At 43.9% G+C, this 18,003-nt stretch overlaps 1 protein-coding gene across 6 annotated transcripts in view; it reads left to right on the top strand.

Moving 5' to 3' along the window:
- Nucleotides 1–18,003, top strand: part of FGGY (FGGY carbohydrate kinase domain containing) — a 129,298-nt gene that overhangs the window by 110,315 nt on the left and 980 nt on the right. For 5 of the 6 annotated variants that reach the window (XM_083867225.1, XM_083867226.1, XM_083867228.1 and 2 more), the window contains 2 exons: nucleotides 15,634–15,695; nucleotides 16,844–17,086. In XM_083867225.1, the coding sequence (XP_083723351.1) occupies nucleotides 15,634–15,695; nucleotides 16,844–16,925 (144 nt within the window). In that variant the 3' untranslated portion in view covers nucleotides 16,926–17,086. Of the gene's footprint in view, nucleotides 1–15,633; nucleotides 15,696–16,843; nucleotides 17,087–18,003 lie in introns of those variants that run through there. The other variant, XR_014590683.1, reaches the window with a different exon arrangement.

The raw sequence follows: 18,003 nt of genomic DNA, 5'->3' as shown, positions 1-18,003 counted from the left end.
AAGACAAACAGAACTGCTGTGCCCATTTCTTCCTGTGCCTTATAAGTGCACGGGCATAAGAGAGTTGAGTTGTTGTCTTAGGAATGATTTATGGGGCATGTTCTCAATGTGTAGCATTCCTGGGAGCTGCATTCCTCTGAGCATCACTAACCCTCAGTACAGAAATACCTCCTGAGCCATGCAGGGCCTGTTTGTGTGAGCACCTGCTGTCAGCTGCTGTTTGCCACACAGCTTTCAGAGACTCCTTTGCCAGGTACAGGCTTTAGGTAGGACTGTGGGAGCTCTAGGGGGAGCAGAATTTTTGAGCAAGGAACAGAAAAAAGTGATGTGGCAATGGACTCCTCACTAATGAGGGATGGTTAGATCTGACCATGTCGCTTCTTTGGGAGCTTGGGAAGCACAGGGGGCACTCTGGAAAAGGGAGGGCACTCGGGAAAATAAACCAACTTCTAATCAATAGTGTTTCCTTTGAAGAGTCTCTGCATGACAGGCATAAATGGGAGGGCTGTACCATTCTCCATCCCAACCTTTCCTTCCAAAACCATGGGTTGGATGATGATAACACATCACCTTTGAAAGGTGCCTTCATTGCCCAGCCTTGTAGCACAAACACCTGGGATGTATTCAGCAAAATACAGCTGAGCCTTGTAGCCTTCAGACTCCTTTTGCTTTCAAAATGTCTGGTAAGACTTTAATTTTCACCAAATTTTCCCAGATTGGTGGTTTTCTATAAGTCATTGTGAAATCACCCATTTCTGTTAACTTTAAGTAGTTTAGGTATTGAATGCTGTATCTTCAGACCAGACTGAAGGAAGCAGCTCGTGTGTCTTCCAGCAGATAAATGGGATGTGTGTTAGGCTCTAGGCTGGGAGCTGGCACTTAGCTTAGGTGTGGGAGGTGAGTAATGGCCCTAAAGATGCTAAGCTGTGTGAAGCCCTTCTGATAAATGGGGCCTTTTTGTGATGAGCTCTCCTCACGTTCCTGGACTGGTTGGCATAAAAGCTTTGAGCACACAAGCACATTAGTCATTATTTACTGGTTGTGGTTGCAAGGTTGTTTAATTCTGCAACAGTCCCATCTAAGGGATGATTCTTGCATTGCATGAAAAGGAGACTAAACAAGATTCACTTTTTTTTTGTTTGTTTTGTATAACTTTGCCCCTGTAGATATTCAGCACATTTTTATAAGACAAAAAATGCCAAACATGTGTGTTCTGGACATGGACATTCCACTCATCGCAGAGGAGAACCAGGCATGGAAAGAGAATAAAGATAAGAACGGGTCTTTTCTCTTTCAGCACTAAATCCCCAATAGCCACCATCTCCCTCTCCCTGCTCCACTCTGATGTTGTTTATTCTTTCCTCTTGTATTTTTGCCTCTTGTTTGTGCCTCTCTTCTGTTGAGCAACTTTCACTTTTTCTTTTCCCATCTCTTGGTCTCTTCTCTTCTCTTGGTCTCTTCTCTTCTCTTCTCTTCTCTTCTCTTCTCTTCTCTTCTCTTCTCTTCTCTTCTTTTCCTCTTCCTCTCTTTTCCTCTTCTCTTCTCAGCTCTTCCCACATCTCATTCCCTTACCCATGTCCCCACATAATGAAAGGCAAAGAGTCTGAGATGGTTTGTGGCTCAGTCAGTGCTGATCTCTCACCTCAGGTCCCCTTCTCAAGGCTTGCAGGACTTTTGTAAAGCCTTGTGGCATGTCCTCTGTTTTATGGGCACAGCATATGAACAGAGCACTGGCTGGACTGTGCCAGTGTTCTTGGACTGGAAGGAGGGAGATTTATGATGGCACTGATCACAGTGCTAAAATAAACTGTCCTTTCTCAGCCAGGGGAATAGGAGTTTGTAAATGCCAGCATTTTATACACAAACCAAAGGACAGGGCTGAGGGAGCCAGCTGCCCAGGTTAGCTGTTCAGGATCTGAACATGGCAAGGCTTTAAAAGCAGAGAGCCAGAAGAAGTCATTTATATTAAACCAAACTCTGTCATGAGTCATTTGACTTCTTTTTCTCTTACACACATAGTTTATGTCCCAGGCCTTCTAAGGCTCGGGTAACATCTGATACTCTTTAGGCTGAGCCGGCTCTAATAGGAGTGGGATCCTGCTTCCACTTACACTGTACCACTTAGAACTCTATTTAATTTGAGTCTTATGTTTACAGGCTGCAACTGTTACTTATTTGTTATTTTTATGGTAATAAAAAGATTGTTTGTCAGTGATTCTGTCCTTGCTGTGCTGTTGAATAGGTCTGTGCCCTTCAGCAGCAGCACAGGAAAGAGCTTTTGCTTTTCACCTCATTCATTTTTCTCATGCAGCTCCAGTCAGGTCAGCAGGAAAAAGGGGATGCAGGTCCTTCCCATCCCTCCCAACCACTGTCCTGGTCTATTGATGCCAGCAAAGCATCACTCCACATTTTTCACACCATTTGCAATGACATGAATGTGATTTTTCTTCCCTTCTCCTTCAAAAGAGCCAACACCAAAGTGCACCCTGTCTGCAAAATATTGATTTGTCTCTTTTACTATTTTTCTTATTTGTTCATTCTCTCCTTTGTCTCATCCCTTCTGATCCCAGCTTTTTGTTTAAAAATTTTTATCAGGTGCAAAAAATAGTTAATTGCAGGTAGGAGATGTGAAAGGTGTATGAATTCTTCAAGTCTTGTTCCCTGCTTTTGCCAAGGCCTATAGAGACCTGGAAGGGGAGAATGAAGTACAAAGGGCAGGAAATCTTCGTCCAACTCCAAAGTTTACAGGGAAAGGCTTCAGCCCCTCCTCATCAGCTTTCCTGGGCAAGGATAACCTTCAGGTCCCCCTGCTAAAAGAGGCTGCACCTTAATTAAGAGCATGACTCTTGTTCCCTCTAGTGGCTAATTACACAGCATCTCTCACACCAGTGTCATTCCACTGCCTTCCTGCTTCCCTGCCCAATTTTCCTCCCATGCACCTTTTTTAATATGTTTTGTAACTGTCTAAATTTCTCCAAATGATGGTATTTGCCATTCTTTGGATTGTGCCTTCAGAAAGCTGAAAACTCTCCCATGGAGAGATGCAACACAGCTGTAGGATTTAGGGATGGAGAGATTTTTGCTCATATTCCAACCATTTTTCTGCAGCGTTACCAGGAAGGGTTAAGGAAAAAGGGCTTTTCTTGGTTTATCAGCATCCCTGCTCCTATTGTAATTCCTTAAGTATGAACAGATATGGATGTCCAGAACTGTTGGATACCTCAAATCCAAGGCTTTTTTCACGTCCTGGAGATAAGGAGTGAGTTGCCTGGCTTTCCAAATACCCTGTAAAATGTAGTGTAGTATTTCCTAAGGACACAGGAAAAATTTGGTGTTTGCCCGAGTAGTTCTTATTAACAGCCTGGTAACAGGAGGTGCTCAGTGCTAGTTCAGATTGACACAAACTACTGCAGCACCAAGTTCTTCTGAGTATTAATAAAACAGAATTTTGCAATGAGAAAACAATCTGTGTTATCTAACTTGAGAGGCAGAGTACATAGACTTTATTCCCACCTCAGCCACTGACTTTGTCTGTGACTTTGGCCAAGTTGTGTAACTTGGTTCTTCATCCTCCTGACTTGTAAAGCAGATCTAGTGATGTTTGCATATCTCAGAGATGGAGTTTATTGTTGTATTAAAGTGATGGAACAAAAAGTGCAAAGGAAATCTGTGATAATGCTAAAGGTTTTGCTCTGGTGGGTTAAAATAAATCAGAATGGAAAGGCTGTAGATTGACAACACAGTTACACATAGTTGGAACATCTTTTGACTTCAAAATCTTACCTTAGAACTGCAGTTTATTATTGTGTTAATTTTTTCATTGGTATGTATATAATATGGAAGATGCCTTATATACTGTGGCATGGTTACAACTCTGATGTTTATAGCAAGTTTTAGTATCTACAGCATTCAGAACATTTAAAGATTGTGTTGTACATCTGCACAAAAATGCACTTCATATGCAGAATTCTTGTTTTTAGAGAATTTTTGGGCAGGAAAGGGAGAACCACATCCTTTAAAGCACAAATTCGCTCAGGGTTTGAATTGGCAATTGCTTAGGAACAGCAAAGGCTAATTCCAGATCAGCATTTTCATTCCCAGCCTGAAGCTTTGGGTATCTAACGTTGTGCCCAACACAGAACTGAGGTGCTCGTTTTGCTCAGGTGTGGACCCTTCTAAACTGCAGCTGTAGACATTTCTGGAGACTTCTGAAAATCAGATGTTGCCCCTTTCTGACTGCAGTGGGACCAGGATTAGCAGAAACAACAGATGCATCTTGCATTGCTGAGCATTTTCTGAGGTGCATCTGAAACTGATTTGTGACAGGCCAGTAACCCAATGAGAGTAATGTAAAACATCCAGCAGGGTAAGACCTCCTCCTTAGACCTGTATCCTTTTTCTTGCATGCCTGGGTTGCATTTTTTTAAATTAAGTTACTGAGTTGTAGAATGACCCACATTCCTTTATTCCTGTAAAACCAGAATGACTGACAGCCTTTAATTGCACATGCTCCTACTGTTTGTTGGGAGAGGAAGGGGCAGGATGGGATCTTACCAAAATGTTTGAAATATTATGAATAGGGAAAAGATTGATGAGCATGAAAAAATGGCTTCCTATCAAGGGTTTAGTTAGATATGTTGCTGATCCTGTCTGATCTTATGTAGATCTTCACTAATTATTCCAATGTCAATAACCAAGCCAGAGCAGAACAATGGATGAGTGCGTTTAGAAAGGTGTGTAGTAAAATCCAGACTTGCATCAGATAAAAGTAATTTAATATCTTTCCCTCCATTCTAGACTCATCACAGCCAAAGAAATACCTTTGAACAAAAACTAGTTGAATTTTTTTTTTCAGCTTTGCTGCATTAAGCGATTTCCAAAGTACAGAATTGCTGCTGGTGGAAAAGCGAAACAAATCTGGGATTTTGAGCTAGTGGAGTGTTCGTGCAAGTGATTAGGCTGTACAAAAGGAGCATTCATCTTGAAATGACAGATAAGTGCTAAGGACAGGACTGAAAACTGTAAATATGTTAGCACTTTAAGCGAGAGCACAGCTTCAGCACTTGTGAGACTCATCAGCTGCTGTAAACAATATGGATCTTTGAGCTGATCTCTGCTGAGATCTCAGCACATCAGATAATGATAGAGTTGTTCATTTTTGCTTCTTCTCTTTTGGGTTTTTTTTTTTTTTTTTCCTTTCAGAAAGTGGTTTCTGCAGAGAACAGGCCAGCACACATTCACCTCCCTCCTGGAGCAGCCACTGTGAGGAGCAAAGGACAACCCCAGGGCTGGGCTCTGCCTCTCCCCAGTTCTGCTCCAGTCAGGAACAGAATGTGCAGCTGCACTGCCACTCTCCTTGCAGGGCTGTGCCCCACCCACAGCTGGGAAAGGCTCTTTGAGCTCCTCCAGCCTCAGTTCACAGTCAGGACACTTCTCTCCAAGTGTGATTTTAAAAGGAAATGTTCAGGTGGTGGCAGCAGTTTCTCCTGTGGGGCTTTGCAAAGGGTTATCAGTGACTGAGCTGTGACAATGGAGCATTTTATGTTGGGAAGACTGCATACAATAGAAATTAATTTGAAACCAGTAAATTCCCTTTGCAGAGGCCACGATAAAAAGTTGGCATCTCACCACAGCTCCCAACACTCTCTGACCTCACTGAGGTTCTGCTCAGTGACCTACAAGTGAAAAGCTCCATGAACCATTTGGGCCTCTGCTATTCATCTCTTTCCCCAGCTTGCTGTCTTTGCATAAAAGGACAGATCTTCAGCAGCAGCAGGAATTGGCTCAGTTCTTAGGATCAGCTGAATTGTGAAGCACAAAGTGGTTTTTCTTCAGTTGTGTCCCACATTGGCCAGATTTTCCTCCTGAGTGTTTGGTATTAATCTCATGGTGTTAGTGATTCTCATGGAATATGTGAGGAGCTGAGGTCCAGAAGGCTTCACAGGATCACAGAATATTCTGAGTTGGATGGACCCACAGGGATGATCAAGTCCATCTCTTAAGTGAAGGGCTCCAAAATGGGGATCAAATTCACACCCTTGGCATTATCAGCACCATGTTCTGACCAAGTGAGCTGATCTTGGGGCCTGTGTGCCTTGTCCAAGGTTAAAATTCAGGAGCCAATGAATCCAGTGACTACAGTCATGGAAGGTGTGCTGGGAAGAGCTTTTCCCCATAAGCACTTCAGGATCAGGGGGTGAGGAATTTCTCATTGAAGTGGCTGAAGGGGCAAGGGTTGGTTGGAAGCAGAAGCCACAAGGTGCAGCTCACTGGGGGCTTCTTAAAAAGCTGGGAAAATAGGATGGGATAGCAAAGTAAAAGTTGGAATGGTGCCTGGCTGGGAGTTGTAAGGTGAGAACATCCCTCTGCAGGGATTTGGTGTTGTTTGCCTTTCCTGGAGATAAAAAGGAGAGCTTATGAACCAGCTCCCCAGGCTTCCCACCTGGCCAAAACCTGGAGGTGGGAATGTGGAGACTGTCCTGGGTGCTTTTCCTGCAGCATCTCAGCTTTCTATTTGCCAAATTAATACAAATGCTTTGTTAGAACATCTGCTAAGGGAAAAGATGCCTGGGATACCTTTAAAAGTCCTGCTAGCAGTGCTGGGTGACAGGTTTGGATTTGCTCAATAACAGAGGTTATGGGATATTAACTGTAATCAAAGGCTCTTTCTGGCTGTGGGGAGGTGGGAATAAATAGCCCTTGGGTTTGGTTTTGTATAGAAAAACGTCAGCCAGAGTGGTGATAAGGGTAACCTGACATATGCCTATTAGAATAGTTTATTCCAAATTAATTTGTTCAAGTTGGTGCCTACAGGTTTTCTGTGCAATAAATGCAATTGCAATATACAGACATTGTGCACATAAAGAGTTCCTGCTGACAGAGAAGTTTTAGTGCTAAAGGGAACTGTATTTACCATTTCCCAGTGGTCTCCAAAAGAGATACAAGCCAAAGTTTTTAGGAGCAAGGGGAGCAGAACACCTATTCTGGTGTGACTTTTGCAGTTCCCTCCTATAAAACTCCCTCAGTTCTGTGTCCATGGGAATTCCACAGCTCAGGCTGAGCTCCTCCCTTGTTCCCTTAGAGCACATTTGGCAACTGACTGGCCATCCCATCCTCAGACCAAGCTTCCCAGGTTTTTAAGGAATCCTTCCCAAAATAAAATTGCTTAGCAGTATGTATCCAGCATTTAAACCAATTTTATTTTTAGAAAGAACACTCTTGGAGGATAGTTCTAGTGGAAGAAGACAAATGAGAGCAGTAGCTTTTCATCCCTGGCTGATTTTCAGATCTGGAGAAGAAAGGATACTCAGTTTTTAACAAAACAGGACAGTATCATCAGCTGATCACAGAATCATAGAAAGTTTGGGTTGGAAGAGACCTTTAAAGGTCATCTAGTCCACCCCCTGAAATGATGAGTGTACTTTGCTTCAGCTTCACTCTGTTCAGTCACTGCTAGCCTTTAATTTGGGGAAGAAAAATACTTTCTGGAGCAGTGTGCTGGAAAAGGTTGCTGACCCCTTGTCTGTAGCAATCATGGCAAGGATACCAAAAGCCTTGTGCCATGGACAGCTGCCTTTTCTGTGCTGTGCAGTCCAAGCTAAACTCCCAAAAGATTTCTCATTTCTTCTAGGATTTACTCTCTGTTCACCACTCATTGGATATCTCTGTATCTCTTAAATGATATTTTATTATTTGTTGGACATGGGCTATCTGTAAGATTACTAAAAGACTCTCTATATTTTAATGCAATTTTACTCTCTGTTTTAACATGTCAACCTTCTACTGGCTTACAGTAGTGAAAGACTTTTTCTAAAGGTCTCTTGTTTTTTATGAGCCTCTGTCCAGGGTAATTTCCCAAATGCAGTCCAGATTGGGTAAAATGTAAGCATATTTCTGAGGTACAGGTTTTTGGTTTTTTTCCTTTAATAGTAAACCACACTTCAGATTAACCAGATAAAAAATATTCCGAAATCAAAACTCACAGCAAGGATTTTCCTCATTAACCTCAGGTAGACACTGGAGCATGGCAAAGAGTATATTTGAAAGATGGAAAGGGAAGGAAAGGAAAGGAAAGGAAAGGAAAGGAAAGGAAAGGAAAGGAAAGGAAAGGAAAGGAAAGGAAAGGGGAAAGTCTCCTCAGCCAGTGTTGGAAACAGGGAAAGAATAAATAGATGAAGAAGAGTGAAATATTGCAAGTAGTTTTGCTTTCTTGATGGAGTAACCCTAAAGCAAAGTATAGGCAGAAGCTGGTTTTATGACAATCCCAGGCAGGTACCCCAGAAATGCTGAATCTGCCCAAAGTGGGGAAATGAACAGAGAGACGTGTGCGGATTAATTAGATCGAAAAAATGTTTTGACAGCATAAGTGAACATATGGAATGAATTGAGAGAACCTGATCCAGTTCCCCATGTGTAAATGATGCCTTAGCCATAGCTCATAAAGCAAATACAGATGCAAAAAAAAAAAAAAAAGCGGGAGGGAAAAAGCTCCTTTCCTATCCCCTCCCCCCAGTAAAGCCCAGTCTGTTGCCAGATGGCAAATAAAAGTTTGAACTTGGTGACTAAATGTGAGGAAAGCTGAATGTTCATCATGGATGTGGAAAGAAATCAGCCAAATAAATCTGAATTTTGCACCTTGGAAGGAGTGGTGCAGTTCAGCTAAATGCTGTGTGGAGTGCCCAGCCAAGTGTCAGGATCCCCTGGGCTGAGTCTTCAAGTGTCTCTTTTACCCTCCCTGGTTTAAATCAGAATCGTGGAATGGTTTGGGCAGGGACAGCTTCCACTCTCCAAGGTTGCTCCAAGCCCTGTTCCACCTGGCCTTGGGGATTTCCAGGGATCCAGGGGCAGCCACAGCTCCTCAGGACACCCTGTGCCAGGGTCTCCCCACCCTCACAGGGAGGGATTGCTTTGTGCCCAGCTCTGTTTTTGGTGTCTATGTCCATGTGGAATCACATGCCTGCCCTGCCTGCCCCAAAGGCTTTGCCACCTAAAATTGAAGGTAAAAGCATTGGGACAGATGCTGCAAGCAGAGGGTGAGGAGGGAGCCAGAGAAGCAAAGCAATGTGTTGCAGGTTATGCAGAGGAGAATTCCCTGGATTAGTTTGTTCCATCCCCAGAAAGGATGAGTAGGGACAGGGTTGATTGGGCAGTGCCCTGCATCAGGAGCTGGTGGAGGAATTTGCTCTCCTGACTCCCAGTTGAGCTTGTGTTCTGTTAAACACAGCTGCCTGTCAGCATGACATTTCCAAGCCTAGAAACTGTGTTAAATCAATATATTTTCATGTGGTTTCAATGGACAGACCTTCTTAGTCTGTTTTAACAGCGATGCTGTGTGTGGTTAAATTAATTCCACCTCAGAAGGGAGTGAGGGAGATGTGCTGCCAGTGCCAGTTGGTGCTGGAGTCAGGAGCCCATTCCAGCTGTGGCATGGGCTGGGACCTTCATACACAGCCACTGAAGGGAACAGTCTCTGCATGGAGAAGCTGCACAGGCTCATGTCAGGGGAAGAGCAGCTAAACCCTACCCCAGACTGTTTGGGTGGTGCCCACAGACTTGATTTGTGGCACCCAGTGCCAGCAGTCTGTGAAGCTGAAACAGGAGCTGAGCACTTGGGCTCTTTCCATTGCCCAGGGAAGATGAAACCCATGCTAAGCTGTTGGGTTTGTGTCCAAGCAGCTTTGGGCACAAAGAGGTGCCAGCAGCAGAGCCCTCACAAAGCAAACTGCTTAATTATTTGCTAGTCAGGGGCAACTTGGAGAAGTGCAGACTCAAATCAACAACTAACCAACCTATATTTAGTAGTGGAGTGGCTGGAGCTTAGACCCAGACATAGTTTCCAGCTGATAGATGATGTGGCAATCAGAGCTGACCCTCGTCCCATTCTAAATTTGGGCTGTGGAATAAGTCATTAATATCATGGCTGGCATGGCAAGGCACCCCTCCAGCAGCTGCCCTGCCACTGCTGCTCCTCTTAGGGCTGTGCCTGTGGCTGGCAAGCCTGGCTGGGCTGTGGGACACCAAACTGGGTGACCACAGCCTGGCTGGCACTGTGGGGACACTGAGGGTGAGGCAAAGTTGGTGCTCTGGAGGCAGAAGTGATCCTGTGGCCTTACCTGTGCTTGTCTCTGCTGCTGTGAGAGCTGTTTTCCATTTGTTCTGGTACTAAGGGGTGATAAGCTGCTCTGGTGGTGCAGGACAGGTCGGGTGATCCATCTTTCAGTGGGATGGGGAAGGTACAGGAGGGCTGGGAGCTCCTTGTGGCACCTACAGTGCAAAACTGGGGGCACATCTTGACTGCAAACTCTGTGCCCCAGCCAAACCAAACTGGGGAAACGGCACAGCCCACTGAAGAGAGAGGTAGCTGAAAATTAGAGGAGTAAATTACATGTCCCAGATAACTCCAGGAATCTCTTTAAACTTTCTGGAATCTGATTCAGTGTTTAAACCAGAAATCCACCTTGTCTCAGTGCTCAGGATCCATCCAGTTGGCCTCTGTCAACTCAAGTTGGATGGTTGAAGGGTAGAATAGTGTTGGGCTTCTTTAGAGCTGCCTCAGTGTAACAAACAAATGTATAAAATATTCCTCTAAGAAGGGCCAGTGCGGTTACTGACATATGGACAGAGAGATTCCAAAGGCCAGTGACTTTTCCTGGAAGACAGACTCAAGTCCTGAGCTGGTGTCCTGCTTTCCAGCCCTCCATCCTTCCATCCTCTTCTCCCTCCTCCTCTGTATCTCATGTGCACAGGCACACAGAAACTCTTCCTCTCTCTCTCCCCCTCTCCCCCTCTCTCTCTGTCTCTCTCTGAGGTTTGATACAGACACAAAAATCGATGTTGGATCAGAGCAAAAGGAAAATACAAACTTGTGTGAAATTTTTCACCTTTTCACTAAATGAATCAAAGCCAAATTTTCACACTTTGGTCTTAGGTGTGAAATTTTTGCTCAGCTCTAATATTTATCCATAATGTGTTTTAAAACTTGGCTCGCTCCATCCAGAAACCCACAGAGAATTGAGTTACAGATTCTGGGCTTTGTGCATGCTGCCAAGATCTGCCCCTATAACTCAAACAAATTTAAAGGGGGGGGAAAAAAAACCACTAGAAAAATATTGTATATGGTCCATCACATGCTTTCTTCATGCAGTCATGTACCACTAAAAAGTAATGTTCTGCTAGGCCTGTGTTACAGAAATACACTCATGTAACTCCTGTAAACACAGATAAGATGAATTTTACATCTCCAAGCTGTGGAACAAACAATCCCTAAATAAAAGCCCAGAAGGAAATAGCAGCCTTGCTTAAAATTCTTATAAAAAATTAAAAGTATTTCTTCAACATCAGCATTTCAAGAAATCTATTTATGCCCCTCAAATCCAAATATATCTGTCACTGGACTTCTTAAAATGATGCTAAAGACATCTGTTAGCTGAGTGTGTGTGTGTGGCATAGAGATGAGTGTGAGAGAGGTTCTTCACTGCTGCAGAACAATTACAATTATTACACAGAACATTGTTTGTTTCATTTGGTGAGAGGACTAGAAGTGTAAGGAAAGTCACTCTGACAGTTTGAAGGTTAACACCTGCTGAATCCTGAAATCAGGGAAGAATGTTCCTGCCTCTCAGCCTGTTGTGAATGGGGCAACTTTTACATTATTTTCTTCCTGCTGCTGGATCTGTGACAGGAAAACTGAAAAGTGATCCAGTGACAGAAACACTGGAGAGGTGAGACTGGCCTGAGTGTGAACATCAGATCCCAGTTTGGTGCTTTGCTGCTCCATGTGCAGCCACGTGCTTTCAGCCACTGAAATGGCACAGGAGAACTTGAAATGATCTGTGGTTGTTTTGTTGTTAATAACTACCTTAGGTAAAAGTCCAGGCATTTCTTTGGATTACCAAAATGACTGAGTGGTGAGAACACAGCTGGGAAGTTGCATTTGTGCTCAGATGCCTTATCCATTTAACTTTGAACACAATTTTTTAAGGACTCAAAATAAAGAAAAAAGCCCAGTTGAGATTTTGTTACTTGACTTCTTAAACTAAGGCTGCTGTCCCTAAATCTGATTTCTCATCTGCTGTGTACTTTAGGGGCTCACATCCCATTAATTTTCAGTAATACTCAACCTCATCAGTCCTTGAGTCACTGCTGAAAATCACACCTGAGGACTGTTCTAGGTTGGGCTTGATGATCTCCAAGGTCTCTTCCAGCCTAGCTGATTCTGTGATTCTGTTCACAAGTGGACTTCACTGACCTCTCTGTGCATCCCAAGGGACGTGGGCTCCTCTAGTGGGATGTGCTGGGTTTTGTGAGGCAGCTCTTGGAGGATCCCATGGCCAGGGAATGAGAACAGATGGGTCTCCCAGCCTGAAGCTCTTCCCTGTGTGCACCTCCTGTGGCTCCTGTGCCAGGCTGATGGGCTTCTCCTGGTGCCTCCTCCCACACAGGGCTAAACACCTTTTCCCTCCCATAACTGAAGAGACAAGAGTTGAAATTTCCAGCTTTTAGATGCTGTGTCAGAGTTGGGCTTCCCCAGGAGGTAGGATTTGCCCTGGGTTCCAGTAGAGTTTCCACTGCCTGTTGAGGCTGCTCTGGATTCCTCAGCTGGGGAAGTGTTGGATCCCCTGCCCCAGATGATGCTGGAGAGTGGAATTCAGCCACCAGAACCAAGTGGATTTGAGTGGCTGCTGATCTTCCCAGCAGCAAAATCCTGAGATCTTGGTGGGCCTTGAGGAGTTTGGTTCCCTGTCCCTTCCCAGGCAGGGATAACCCTGCTGGGCTGGGTCTCTCCATGGAGAGCAGAGTGTTTACTGGCTTGTATCTGTCTCAGCGTTGACACTCCAACAAAAGGTTAGAAATCATGAATGCATCCCTTTATTTCTGCTCCACAGTGCCTCTCTTTTTTTTCTGTGTAAACCCTTCACTTGCCTCTTGCCCAGCCTTTAGAAACGATGATCAAATGCGAACTTTCAGGGTTTATTTATAGCGTAGCCTTTATGGAGAGAGAGAAAAGAAATGATTAAAAAGCAATTTTACAAAATATTTTGTTTTAAGAGAGAATTCATTGTGTTTTAAATCACTGTATTCATTGTACTGTCTAGACTGGCAAACAAAGAAGATAGAGCGTCATTCAAATTAAGATTGTGAAATCCTTGGTGACTGGAATTATGGATTTGGATGTCAACCCTCAAACAAACTATTTCTGAACGGCAGTATTATCACTTTGCTATATTTAAGGCTTTGTTGGGAGACAGAGCAGTGCACAAGGTTGATCCGATTCAGTAATGCAATTCTAATGTTCCTTTGTTTCCCATTTCATTATAAATTCATATTTTCAATGTTCTGTTCCTCTTTGTCCTCAGAAAATTGTTGAAAAGACTCTCCTCTGGGAGTAAAGTTTTTTTGTTCAAGCTAACAATGACCAAACTGACTTTAAAACACAGAAAAAACACACAACTAAAATGTGAATTGAGAGAGGGAATTAATTTAGGATATTTTGAGCAGCACAGAATGGGTGAGTTGTTGAAAATTGCTGGCTGTGTATTTTTCTGCCATGTTATTCTACAGAACCATGGTAGCTGCTGTAAGACTTCAGTGCTGTGGATTCTCAAAGGTCTGTGTATTTCCAGTAGATTTAAAAACACCAAAGTATTTTAGCTGATAAACTGAAGGCTGATAAACTTGGGACTCTTCCTCCTTAGCTCAGTTTGGATGATGGGGGTCCAGCAGAAGGGAAACAGCAGCTTCTGGAAGCTGTAAGAGTAAATCAGAACATGAGTGTGTGCAACACCCATGTCAGGGGCAAAACATTCCCTGGGAATGGTGCTGTGTCCTGGTCCTGAGTATGCAAAGTCTGGCCCTCCCTTTAATTTTTGTTGCACCTGTGATAAAAAAAAATGGATTTGCCTGTTTAGACACTTTAGATATTGTGAGTTTATTTTTGTGCAGTGTCTCCAGGGCAATTCAAAAGGAGGTGTAAAACAAGGAGCAGAAAGGAAGGTGATTCTTCCATTAGTGAGAGAATGTTTCAGGAGGCTTTGTTTTCCCTAAGGGACAATGGAAAAGCAGTAGCCATTGTACCAGAGGGAATTGGCTTTTATTTGAGTTGGGCTTTTTTTTTTCTGAGTATTCATTCATTTTTTGGATAGTCTGTAAATCCAGCTGGCCGTGTAAGGGAGTTGTAAGAGACTGACTATTGTAAACAGGGACAATGCTTGAGCATTGTCAGTGTCACCTGTTAAAGGACAAGGAATAAAATGCCCATTTCTCTTACTGGGAAGGATATCAGCCTTTCCATGGCAGTATTTTAATCTGGCTGCTGTGCAGAGTCTCAGTGCCAGCAGGCTCACATGTCCCAGGGAAAAGAACACACTATCTCTTTGCAAGTGTTATTTCAAGGGTGTTTCTTGGAGAATCAAAGTACAATCAACCTCTGCATGTATGGAAGAGAAATTGGGCATATGAGAGCACAGAAATATTCCCTGCTGGTTTATCAGCACCTTAGCAGAGCTGAGTCCTGACTGCACAGCTGGCAGTGCTTTTTGCCTTTGGTAGAGCCTGCCCTGGGCTGGTGATACTGCACTGACATTGCTCATCCATGGTGTGAAGTTCTGTGAGATCCTCTGCTGTCAAGTGCTGGGTTAGTGGCAAGCACAGATTTCACTAGAGCAGGTATTCCAGCCTGTAAAATCATCCAAACCTTTTAAAAATCCAGGTGTAGCAGCTGGCTGGAAGGTTCCAGCAGCAGAACAGACTGCCTGTTCTCCAAGGTCATCCTCATTCTCAGGCACTGCTTTAAAACAGGTTCAGGCTCTTGCTTAGAAACTCTGACCCCTGATTTAGTCACACAGTGATTCTTGAGTCCTGACCTTTAATGTTTTTAACATTCTCCCATCTAAAAGCTGTTGCTTTGATTCTCCTTGTGAAATCTGCTGCCTCCACTGTACCCTGAGAGCTCAGGCCTCTGAACTTCCCTGATTCTCATCCCAGGGGGATTGCTTGGGAGAATCCATGGGAAATCACAATCTCAGAGAGATCAGGATAGAAACCAAATTACTCATCCTTCTCTCCCTTTCATGTGTGACTGTCCCAGAGACTCCTTCTGCTGGGGATTCTGTGAGCTCTGATTTTATTTTGGCCAAAAGCAGGGCAGGATCAGAGTTTGCCTCTTACACCTTTGTGCAGGAATGTGAGGGCAGCTGTGAGCTGCAGAACAGACCTTCCCAGGCTACCTTTAGCTTATGGAACACCCTCGAGTCCTCCCTTGCTGCAGGGAACTGATCCTTTCAGAATATGATCACAGGATCTCAAGTACAGTATCATTTTATGTGAGAACCCTTCCCCTCCAGGGACGCAGTGTTTAACATTTCCTTTGGTTAGAGTAAATAATAAAAGATAAGTCTGTTCCGCCCGGGACTCCCAGTGAGAGAGAGGAACAGATTTTGGTTACTGAGGGTCTGCAGAGCTTTGTTCTCTTGACTACTTTATAATGGGATTGAACATATTTGCTGCCATCTGGCCTGTTCAGCCGAAACAAAATACATCACTAATGTTCCGATTGGTTTTGAAACATCTTGTTCTTGTCAAAAAGTATTTTAAATCAAAACAGGGCTTTTCCAGTTGGTGTTTGTCTTTTCCTAGGAGGCCATGGCGAAAATGGGGAGAATTGGGAGAGTCGTGCAGCCCAACCATGAACATAAAAGGTAAAGCTGGCCCTGGTGGGTCCCACTGGGAGGGTTCAAGGGAGACAAAATTGGGGTCTGGAGATGGGGTTGGGGTGTCCTGCTGGACATACATACAGACACTTTAAGAATCACACAGCATATTACATTTTTAAGAATTGTTCATAGTGTATTTCTAAGGATAATTTCTATTAATTTAAAAAGGTTGATTATTTATATTATATTTTAAGGATTATTAATATTATATTACAAATTATTTTTATATAAATTTTCAAAGGTTCTCAATTAATTTTCGAGGATTATCTTCTATTCCATTATATTTTAAGGGTAATTTAAGTTACATTTTAAGGGCTCCGGATCCCACGGGCGGCGGCGCGCGGGCGCCCCCTGGCGGCGGGCCCGGGCCGAGGGGACAGAGGGGACACGGCGGGGAGGACCCGGGTCCTGTGTCCCGTTCTGGGCCCCGCAGCACAGGACACACACTGAGGGACTGGAGAGTGTCCAGGGAAAGTGTCTGGAGCCCCAGGAGAGGCTGAGGGAGCTGGAAAAGGGGCTCAGCCTGGAGAAAAGGAGGCTCAGGGGGTCCCTGATAGGAGGGGACAGCCAAGGGAGATTTGGGATCTGCTCCCAGGGAACAGGGACAGGAGGAGAGGGAACGGCCTCAAGTTACACCAGAGGAGACTTAAATTGATTAGAAGGAAAATTTCTTCATGGAAAGGATTGTCCAGCCCTGGCAGAGGTGCCCAAGGAAGTGGTGGAGTGTCTCCATCCCTGGAGGGATTTAAAATCCCTGTGGATGTGGCACTTGGGGACACGGAGCAGTGCTGGCCTTGGCAGTGCTGGGGGAACGGCTGGACTTCAGTGATTTGGGAGGATTTTTCCAACCTGAATGAATTCTGTGCAGCTCCAGTGTCTCCTCACTCTCACGAGAGAGAACTCCTGGGAAAACTGAGAGCCCAGGCTGGCTGTGGGGAAAGGAAAGGTGAAAATCACAGTTTGGGTGGACACAGCCCCAGCAGGGCACAGGGAGGGCTCTGACCCCGGCAGCAGCTGTACCTAGGAAAGAGTCAAAGTGTCTTTAAAGCTAGGAGAAGCAAGTAAACATATACATTGCAGGGGATTTAAATCTTCAAATCTCAGGCTTTGCTGACATTAACTTTCTTGCGCAGGTTTTACGACAAGAAATACGAAGTGTTTTTGAAGCTCGTGGAGCATCAGAGAGAGTATCGCTCCATCATGAACAGCTTGTGATCCAGAGGGATGGAATCTGGGAACAGCAGGGATAACAAATTCCCAGGCACGTGTGATGCGGGTAATTTCTTCTTTACTGTACCGTCCATGTTAAAAATATACTTTTATAATTTAAAGTATACATTTTAATTTTTAATGAGAAATAAAATGCAGTCACTTTACTGCGAAGCACTGGGTATTTTCTGTGAATTATTCCTGCACACTGGGACAAGGAATATTCATTTGTTCCTGCCAGAGAACACAAGACAAGCAGTTGCAGGTATCCCAGTGCCAGTGTTTGGACTGGCAGGAACAGCACAAGGAATAAAATGATTCACTCAGATGGACTTGAGTCCATGGAGCCAATGTTCAGATAAATGGACTTTACACACTTACCTTGAGAGAAACTCCTTCTTTAGAATTGGCCTAGGCTGCAATTCCCTGTTAAATGCAAACAGAAGTCACAAAATAACAAAATTGTGCTTGGGTTATTTGGAAAATAATAGTTTCTGACTTTTTTTTTTAATGTTAGTAGTCAGCCCTGAAAAACATCTGGTAATTTTTTTAAAGAAACAATGCACTTCCTGCCTTGTCGTTCATGGAAAAGCAATTGTTGCCATTTCCAAAGTACCCATTGTTAGGAGAAACAGCTTTACAAGTTCAGGGACATAATTAAAGACAATGAAAGTTGATGGGAATAAAATGAAGAAACATCATAACAAAAAGAGTAAAACAAGCAAGAAAACGACTCTGACATAGTAGTGGGATGTCAGAGCTTGCAGCTCAGGGGCACGATAAAATCTGTCAGCTGAAAAGACAAAGTGGGAAAAAGCAATTGGAGACCAGTGTGTTGTAACCAATAAGTATTCATAAATTTTAATATCTCTATTTTAAGATGCAATTAGTGTGTAAAAGTGAAGTCCACAGACTCCAAATGGATAGCAGAGGTACAGGTTATACAGGGACAGATGTGCAGGGTTGGCTGGCACTGCACCAGCACTTTTACCTCTTTGCAGCTCAACACAAACAACTTCAGCAAAGTTTCCATAAACTTCCTGCTATTTATATCATTATCCTCAAAGTGGCCTCGATTTCTCTG

This window comes from Zosterops lateralis (assembly GCF_965231275.1).
Source record: "Zosterops lateralis genome assembly, chromosome: 9".
In the NCBI taxonomy this organism is placed as follows: domain Eukaryota; kingdom Metazoa; phylum Chordata; class Aves; order Passeriformes; family Zosteropidae; genus Zosterops; species Zosterops lateralis.
Note: the sequence above shows the minus strand (reverse complement) of the source record. Positions and strands in the feature narration are given on the sequence as shown.